General features: G+C 43.0%; 1 protein-coding gene across 1 annotated transcript in view; it reads right to left on the bottom strand.

Moving 5' to 3' along the window:
* LOC131943935 (glutamate receptor 3) overlaps window positions 1-9,374 on the bottom strand; it is a 29,063-nt gene extending 19,689 nt beyond the window's left edge. Inside the window, exons 1-3 of the mRNA XM_059304321.1 lie at window positions 9,241-9,374; window positions 974-1,086; window positions 163-192 (exon numbers count right to left, since the gene is read on the bottom strand). Of these exons, the coding sequence (XP_059160304.1) occupies window positions 163-192; window positions 974-1,030 (87 nt within the window). The 5' untranslated portion in view covers window positions 1,031-1,086; window positions 9,241-9,374. The remainder of the gene's footprint in view (window positions 1-162; window positions 193-973; window positions 1,087-9,240) is intronic.
* Between the last annotated feature and the right edge of the window lie 1,744 nt (window positions 9,375-11,118).

An 11,118-nucleotide genomic window follows, 5' to 3' on the forward strand; every position in this document is an offset into this window, starting at 1 on the left:
AGACATGTGGTGCTAGTCATTTAGACATGTGGTGCTAGTCATTTAGACATGTGGTGCTAGTCATTTAGACATGTGGTGCTAGTCATTTAGACATGTACTGCTAGTCAACTACAACAGACATATGGTGCTACTCAACTACAAAACGATATGTTGAAGACCTACCAGAATGGATGAAACTGTGATCTTTTTACCCTAAAATGTGCAAACAATGAAAATATTTAGTAATGTGCATTTTGTGCAATAAATTTTATAAAACTTATTGATTCTTCCAATACTCTACACCACCACCACCCTTACATCACCACCTCTACACCACCACCCTTACATCACCACCAACTCTACACCACCACCTCTACACCATCACTACCTCTACACCACCACCCCCTACACCACCACCACCTCTACACCACCACCACCTCTACACCATCACTACCTCTACACCATCACTACCTCTACACCACCACCACCTCTACACCATCACTACCTCTACACCACCACCACCTCTACACCAACACCACCTCTACACCAACACCACCCCTACACCATCACCACCTCTACACCACCACCACCCATACATCATCACCACCACTACACCAACACCACCTCTACACCACCACCTCCACACCACCACCACCTCTACGCCACCACCACCCCTACACCATCACCACCTCTACACCAACACCACCTCTACACCAACACTGCCTCTTCACCACCACCACCCCCTACACCACCACCACCCCTACACCATACCACCCCTACACCACAACCCCTACACCACAACCACCTCTACACCACAACCCCTACACCACCACCACCTCTACACCACCACCACCTCTACAACATCACCACTGAATGTTTGACCAGATATTTGAATTATTAAAAGCCGCCAGTTAGGGTTGGCACATTGGTGTGTGTGTGTGGGGGGGGGGGGTGCCTGCGTGAGGTGGATGGGAGCCGGGCTGTAGCAGTTTACCTGTGTGAGAGGAGCAGCCAGGCTGCAGCAGAGAAGAACGGTGTACAGGGGACTCATGTCTTGATGCTCCACGGTCTGACGCAACTCTTCAAATCACCAGCCAACCTCTTGGGCTGCAAATAATTGCAAAAAATAGAACTCTGCTGAAAATACAACCCTACAACCATCCATGACCCCCGTAGCAGAAAACACAACCCTCATGACCCCTACCCCAGACTGATACATTCTATTCACATTCTAACACTACCCACTGGATGAAATCTGTTCCGACCATTTTTAGAGACGCTACCTGCTGGTCCATATTTCAATAGTTTACAAGCAATATCTTCAACCCGGTGAACGGAAAAGTTACAGGAAAAAAGTCAAAATAGAAAAATTTTATCGGAAAAAAAGTCACAGAAAAAAAGTCACAAAATCTTTTAAAACATATTTTCATGCAATTGTTTAGAATTGAAAATTGTGGGTGTTTATTGGTGTAGGTTGTTTTTGTTTTGGTACCATATTTATAAACGTAAAAGCATTATGAATTATAACAATAATACGTAAAATAATATAATTTAATTTACACAGCAACCTCAACTTTTATTACGTATTTAGTTAAATACGCGGTAGAAAAATTAATTACAAAATTTTTTTGGCACATCATTGTGTTTTGCACAAATGTTTTTGCCGTTGGCCATTCCGTGGTCGGCTTCTCCTTGTTGACGTTTTGCGTCAAAGCCAGCCATTGTACCGTGTCGGCTTTCTGTATTGATCTTATGCTATGTTACGTAATGGGCGTGATAAATGTGGGAAGAATAGGTGGTTGAACTATTGTTGCGGTGAGTTGAGGGCAGCAAGTCAGATTAGCAAGGTCTTTATGCCATTTCACGCTAATTTAAAAGACACGATGAAAAACGAAAAGGCTGGACCATTCTATTAAATTTCATTAAATAGTATATTTATAGCGGAATTAAAACCTACACATTTCATAATAATATGCTTATGCTTGCTATAAATATTACTATACATATACAAACTACGCACAATACATTACAGTTAATTAATCTCAGTTGATTTGCACGCGCCTAATATTTAACACATAAAAGTATTAAATAATTCCATGCAAACATATAATTGTGACTTTTTTCCTTTGACTTTTTTTCTTTTGACATTTTTCCTGTGACTTTTTTTCTTGTGGCTTTTTTTCTGTGACAATTTTCCTGTGACATTTTTCCTGTGACTTTTTCTGTGTTTTTTCCTGTTTTTTTCCTGTGACATTTTTCCTGTGACTTTTTCTGTGTTTTTTCCTGTTTTTTTCCTGTGACTTTTTCTGTGCTTTTTCCTGTTTTTTTCCTGTGACTTTTTTCCTATAATCGTACGTCCAACATTGTACACTTATCCAACCCTATACAACCAACGCTATACAACCAACCCTATACAACCAACGCTATACAACCAACCCTATACAACCAACCCTATACAACCAACGCTATACAACCAACGCTATACAACCAACCCTATACAACCAACGCTATACAACCAACGCTATACAACCAACCCTATACAACCAACCCTATTCAACGAACGCTATACAACGAACGCTATACAACCAACCCTATACAACCAACGCTATACAACCAACGCTATACAACCAACCCTATACAACCAACCCTATACAACGAACCCCCTACAACCAACCCCCTACAACCAACCCCCTACAACCAACCCCCTACAACCAACCCCCTACAACCAACCCCCTACAACCAACCCCCTACAACCAACCCCCTACAACCAACCCTATACAACCAACCCTATACAACCAACCCTATACAACCAACCCTATACAACCAACCCTATACAACCAACCCTATACAACCAACCCCCTACAACCAACCCCCTACAACCAACCCCCTACAACCAACCCTATACAACCACCCTATACAACAAACCCTATACAACCAACCCTATACAACCAACCCTATACAACCAACCCTATATAACCAACCCTATACAACCAACCCTATACAACCAACCCTATACAACCAACCCTATACAACCAACCCTATACAACCAACCCCCTACAACCAACCCCCTACAACCAACCCCCTACAACCAACCCTATACAACCAACCCTATACAACCAACCCTATACAACCAACCTATACAACCAACCCTATACAACCAACCCTATACAACCAACCCTATACAACCAACCCTATATAACCAACCCTATACAACCAACCCTATACAACCAACCCTATACAACCAACCCTATACAACCAACCCTATACAACCAACCTATACAACCAACCCTATACAACCAACCCTATACAACCAACCCTATACAACCAACCCTATATAACCAACCCTATACAACCAACCCTATACAACCAACCCCCTACAACCAACCCTATACAACCAACCCTATACAACCAACGCTATACAACCAACCCTATACAACCAACCCCCTACAACCAACCCTATACAACCAACCCTATACAACCAACCTATACAACCAACCCTATACAACCAACCCTATACAACCAACCCTATACAACCAACCCTATATAACCAACCCTATACAACCAACCCTATACAACCAACCCTATACAACCAACCCTATACAACCAACCCTATACAACCAACCTATACAACCAACGCTATACAACCAACCCTATACAACCAACCCTATACAACCAACCCTATATAACCAACCCTATACAACCAACCCCCTACAACGAACCCCCTACAACCAACCCCCTACAACCAACCCTATACAACCAACCCTATACAACCAACCCTATACAACCAACCCTATACAACCAACCCTATACAACCAACCTATACAACCAACGCTATACAACCAACCCTATACAACCAACCCTATACAACCAACCCTATATAACCAACCCTATACAACCAACCCCCTACAACGAACCCCCTACAACCAACCCCCTACAACCAACCCCCTACAACCAACCCCCTACAACCAACCCCCTACAACCAACCCTCTACAACCAACCCTCTACAGCCGACTGAGAACAAAACCCGAGTTGTCAGATCTTGTCTTTACCTGCCACTAACGAGGGCAATAATGCCAACAGAGTTACCGAGTAATTGTCTCACCACGGTTTATAGATTACTTGTCTAAACTTTACGTCAGATGTGCGCTCACTATACATCACAAGATGTGCTTACAATACACACAACCAGATGTGCTTACACTACACACAACCAGATGTGCTTACACAACCAGATGTGCTCACACAACCACATGTGCTCACACAACCAGATGTGCTTACACTACACACAACCAGATGTGCTCACACAACCAGATGTGCTCACACAACCAGATGTGCTCACACAACCAGATGTGCTCACACGACCAGATGTGCTTACACAACCAGATGTGCTTACACTACACACAACCAGATGTGCTTACACTACACACAACCAGATGTGCTCACACAACCAGATGTGCTCACACGACCAGATGTGCTTACACAACCAGATGTGCTTACACTACACACAACCTGATGTGCTCACACAATCACATGTGCTTACACTACACACAACCAGATGTGCTCACACAACCAGATGTGCTTACACTACACACAACCAGATGTGCTCACACAACCACATGTGCTCAAACAACCAGATGTGCTTACACTACACACAACCAGATGTGCTCACACAACCAGATGTGCTTACACTACACACAACCAGATGTGCTCACACAACCACATGTGCTCACACAACCAGATGTGCTTACACTACACACAACCAGATGTGCTCACACAAGCAGATGTGCTCACACAACCAGATGTGCTCACACAACCAGATGTGCTTACACTACACACAACCAGATGTGCTCACACTACACACAACCAGATGTGCTCACACAACCAGATGTGCTTACACTACACACAACCAGATGTGCTTACACTACACACAACCAGATGTGCTCACACAACCAGATGTGCTCACACAACCACATGTGCTCACACAACCAGATGTGCTTACACTACACACAACCAGATGTGCTTACACTACACACAACCAGATTTGCTTACACTACCAGATGTGCTCACACAACCAGATGTGCTCAAACTACACACAACCACATGTGCTCACACAACCAGATGTGCTCACACAACCACATGTGCTCACACAACCAGATGTGCTTACACTACACACAACCAGATGTGCTCACACTACACACAACCAGATGTGCTCACACAACCAGATGTGCTCACACAACTCGATGTGCTTACACTACACACAACCAGATGTGCTTACACTACACACAACCAGATGTGCTCACACAACCAGATGTGCTCACACAATCACATGTGCTCACACAACCAGATGTGCTCACACAACCAGATGTGCTCACACAACCAGATGTGCTTACACTACACACAACCAGATGTGCTTACACTACACACAACCAGATTTGCTTACACTACACACAACCAGATGTGCTCACAAAACCAGATGTGCTCACACAACCACTTGTGCTTACACTACACACAACCAGATGTGCTTACACTACACACAACCAGATGTGCTCACACAACCAGATGTGCTCACACAACCAGATGTGCTTACACTACACACAACCAGATGTGCTTACACTACACACAACCAGATTTGCTTACACTACACACAACCAGATGTGCTCACACAACCAGATGTGCTCACACAACCAGATGTGCTTACACTACACACAACCAGATGTCCTCACACAACCAGATGTGCTTACACTACACACAACCAGATTTGCTTACACTACACACAACCAGATGTGCTCACACAACCAGATGTGCTCACACAACCAGATGTGCTTACACTACACACAACCAGATGTGCTTACACTACACACAACCAGATGTGCTCACACAACCAGATGTGCTCAAACTACACACAACCACATGTGCTCACACAACCAGATTTGCTTACACTACACACAACCAGATGTGCTCACACAACCAGATGTGCTCACACAACCAGATGTGCTTACACTAAACACAACCAGATGTGCTCACACAACCAGATGTGCTTACACAACCAGATGTGCTTACACTACACACAACCAGATGTGCTTACACTACACACAACCAGATGTGCTCACACAACCAGATGTGCTTACACTACACACAACCAGATGTGCTCACACAACCACATGTGCTCACACAACCAGATGTGCTTACACTACACACAACCAGATGTGCTTACACTACACACAACCAGATGTGCTTACACTACACACAACCAGATGTGCTCACACAACCAGATGTGCTTACACTACACACAACCAGATGTGCTCACACTACACACAACCAGATGTGTTCACACAACCAGATGTGCTTATACAACCAGATGTGCTTACACTACACACAAACAGATGTGCTTACACAACCAGATGTGCTTACACTACACACAACCAGATGTGCTCACACAACCACATGTGCTTACACTACACACAACCAGATGTGCTCACACAACCACATGTGCTTACACTACACACAACCAGATGTGCTCACACAACCAGATGTGCTTACACTACACACAACCAGATGTGCTCACACAACCAGATGTGCTTACACTACACACAACCAGATGTGCTCACACAACCAGATGTGCTCACACAACCAGATGTGCTTACACTACACACAACCAGATGTGCTCACACAACCAGATGTGCTTACACTACACACAACCAGATGTGCTCACACAACCACATGTGCTCACACAACCAGATGTGCTTACACTACACACAACCAGATGTGCTCACACTACACACAACCAGATGTGTTCACACAACCAGATGTGCTTATACAACCAGATGTGCTTACACTACACACAAACAGATGTGCTTACACAACCAGATGTGCTTACACTACACACAACCAGATGTGCTCACACAACCACATGTGCTTACACTACACACAACCAGATGTGCTCACACAACCAGATGTGCTTACACTACACACAACCAGATGTGCTCACACAACCAGATGTGCTTACACTACACACAACCAGATGTGCTCACACAACCAGATGTGCTCACACAACCAGATGTGCTTACACAACCACATGTGCTCACACAACCAGATGTGCTCACACAAGCAGATGTGCTCACACAACCAGATGTGCTCACACAACCAGATGTGCTCAAACTACACACAACCACATGTGCTCACACAACCACAGATGCTTACACTACACACAACCAGATGTGCTCACACAACCAGATGTGCTCACACAACCAGATGTGCTAACACAACCAGATGTGCTCAAACTATACACAACCACATGTGCCCACACAACCAGATGTGCTTACATTACCAGATGTGCTTACACTACACACAACCTGATGTGCTCACACAACCTGATGTGCTCACACAACCAGATGTGCTCACACAACCACATGTGCTCACACAACCAGATGTACTCAATCAACCACATGTGCTCACACAACCAGATGTGCTTACACTACACACAACCAGATGTGCTCACACAACCAGATGTGCTCACACAACCACATGTGCTCACACAACCAGATGTGCTTACACCTCACACAACCAGATGTGCTTATACTACACACAACCAGATGTGCTCACACAACCAGATGTGCTCAAACTACACACAACCACATGTGCTCACACAACCAGATGTGCTCACACAACCACATGTGCTCACACAACCAGATGTGCTTACACTACACACAACTAGATGTGCTTACACTACACACAACCAGATTTGCTTACACAACCACATGTGCTCACACAACCAGATGTGCTCACACAACCACATGTGCTCACACAACCAGATGTGCTTACACTACACACAACCAGATGTGCTCACACAACCAGATGTGCTCACACAACCAGATGTGCTCACACAACTCGATGTGCTTACACTACACACAACCAGATGTGCTTACTTTACACACAACCAGATGTGCTCACACAACCACATGTGCTCACACAACCAGATGTGCTCACACAACCAGATGTGCTCACACAACCAGATGTGCTCACACAACCAGATGTGCTTACACTACACACAACCAGATGTGCTTACACTACACACAACCAGATGTACTCACACAACCAGATGTGCTCACACAACCAGATGTTTTAAAAACCAAACAAACTAACAACAACAACAACAAAAAAAAAAAACCATACAAGACAAAAAAACAAAACAGCCACAACAACAAACCAAATCAAAACACCAATAAAAAACACTAAACACAACCAGATGTGCTCACACAACCAGATGTGCTCACACAACCAGATGTGCTCACACAACCAGATGTGCTTACACAACCAGATGTGCTTACACTACACACAACCAGATGTGCTTACACTACACACAACCAGATGTGCTAACACAACCAGATGTGCTCACACAACCAGATGTGCTTACACTACACACAACCAGATGTGCTCACACAACCAGATGTGCTCACACAACCAGATGTGCTCACACTACACACAACCACATGTGCTCACACAACCAGATGTGCTCACACAACCAGATGTGCTTACACTACACACAACCAGATGTGCTCACACAACCAGATGTGCTCACACAACCAGATGTGCTTACACAACCAGATGTGCTCACACTACACACAACCAGATGTGCTCACACTACACACAACCAGATGTGCTCACACAACCAGATGTGCTCACACTACACACAACCAGATGTGCTTACACAACCTTTAAAAAACGCCTCTTATTATGTGGGCCCAAATATAGTTACATCGTTAGCGTGAACCTCATGTGTGTGATATGTGTTAGGTCATGTTGTCTCTGTGTGTTAGGTCATGTTGTCTATGTTTGTTAGGTCACGTATGAGTCACACTGAGCTACGGATGGCTGAGAAATGGCACATTGATAGTTTGACGGAGACGCTTGTCGTTCCATGAAATTGTTGTATCTGGCACTGTAGAGCCTGCAGAGATATCTTGAGCTTTCCAATGTGAAACTGGCAGAGAAACTCATCATTGTCGTGTCTATCAAACTCACCAATGTCGTGTCTATCAAACTCACCAATGTCGTGTCTATCAAACTCACCAATGTCGTGTCTATCAAACTCACCAATGTCGTGCCTATCAAACTCACCAATGTCGTGTCTATCAAACTCACCAATGTCGTGTCTATCAAACTCACCAATGTCGTGTCTATCAAACTCACCAATGTCGTGTCTATCAAACTCACCGATGTCGTGTCTATCAAACTCACCAATGTCGTGTCTATCAAACTCACCAATGTCGTATCTATATATCACCAAAAAAAAATCACCAATGTCGTATCTATCACATAGAAAGGCACCAATGTCGTGTCTATCACAGAGAAACTCACTACACCATGTAGCATGTACACACCACACAAACCACACAAACAAGCCAAACCACACACAACACACACCACACAACACAAAAACTCACCCCTGTCTGCTTGCAGAGCACGACATTTCAAAAGTTGCAGGTAAAGAGTTTCACTCCAACTGTGTGTGGGGGTGGGAGATAAATCGTGAGTGTGGGGGGGGGGGGAGGAATAAATAGTTGCTACTGTGATTGGTTGTATCCTCGCGTGCGTGACCCCCCCCCCCCCCCCTAATCCATCCTCCTTTACCTGTGTTTATTTTTATGAGCGTGAGGAAGACGGTTCTTCTATCAACGCGTTGAGCATTACATTTTCACGCCCCATAAAGTAGCATGCATCAGATCTAAACGGATTTCAAATGGATGACAATCAGCCGTATAAATGCCAGCATAAATCACACTTGGAGATTACAATACCAGTTGACAAAGTTCAACTCTATGAGAATAAGTGACAGACATTCAAGCCAATAGAAGTAGATGTTGACAGTACATATAGTCACATATTTGGATTGCTGATGTAGCCACAGTTTAGCTAACTCTAGCTGATGTAGCCACAGTTTAGCTAGTTCTAGCTGATGTAGCCACAGTTTAGCTAGTTCTAGCTGATGTAGCCACAGTTTAGCTAACTCTAGCTGATGTAGCCACAGTTTAGCTAGTTCTAGCTGATGTAGCCACAGTTTAGCTAGCTCTATCTGATGCAGCCACAGTTTAGCTAACTCTAGCTGATGTAGCCACAGTTTAGCTAGTTCTAGCTGATGTAGCCACAATTTAGCTAGCTCTATCTGATGTAGCCACAGTTTAGCTAACTCTAGCTGATGTAGAAACAGTTTAGCTAGCTGATGTAGCCACAGTTTAGCCAGCTGATGTAGCCAAAGTTTAGCTAACTGAAGTAGCAACAGTTTAGCTAGATGATGTAGCCACAGTTTAGCTAACTGATGTAGCCACAGTTTAGCTAGCTGATGTAGCCACAGTTTAGCTAGCTAATGTAGCAATTCTACACAGCCTGCCTTACCTCAGTGAACAATGTCAACATTTAAAAAAACTATTTCACGTGCCCAGCATCAGTTAAAAATAGACTTCTAGCTGGTGTGTGTTGGGGTGAAAGGGGGTGGGGGGTAGACCTCTTGTTGGTGTGTTCTTTTTTTTGGGGGGGAGGGGATGGTTAGGGAAACAACTTGCTGGATGGTATTTGTGAACTTTTCATACCTTAAGATAAAATGAATCGCTGTGAACAAAAGTTGTCATGTCAAAGTTTATTTTGAACACGAGCCAAGGAATATTTTACAAAGACCAGGATAATTTAACCTGCATTGAGGCTTTGACCGCAATGCACACAAACACACACATACACACACACACACACATATATATATATATATATATATATATATATATATATATATATATATATATATATATATATATACATATATAGGCCTATATATATATATATATATATATATATATATATATATATATATATATATATATATATATAGGCCTATATAAAAATAATACTTTTGAAAAAATTTAATTTAACTCATTCATTTAGTATTTCTCACAATAATAATGGGTAAAAAAATTAATTTAATATCTACTAAAATCATGCTAAATACTATAAATATTCTCCTGTGAGATATTCTGTCTGGGATATTTATTTTGTCTGAGATCATTTGAACTATATATATATATATATATATATATATATATATATATATATATATATATATATATATATATATATATATATATATATGTA

Source organism: Physella acuta, unplaced genomic scaffold, assembly GCF_028476545.2.
Source record: "Physella acuta isolate Inbredline_101_S28 unplaced genomic scaffold, ASM2847654v3 ptg000473l, whole genome shotgun sequence".
In the NCBI taxonomy this organism is placed as follows: Eukaryota; Metazoa; Mollusca; class Gastropoda; family Physidae; genus Physella; species Physella acuta.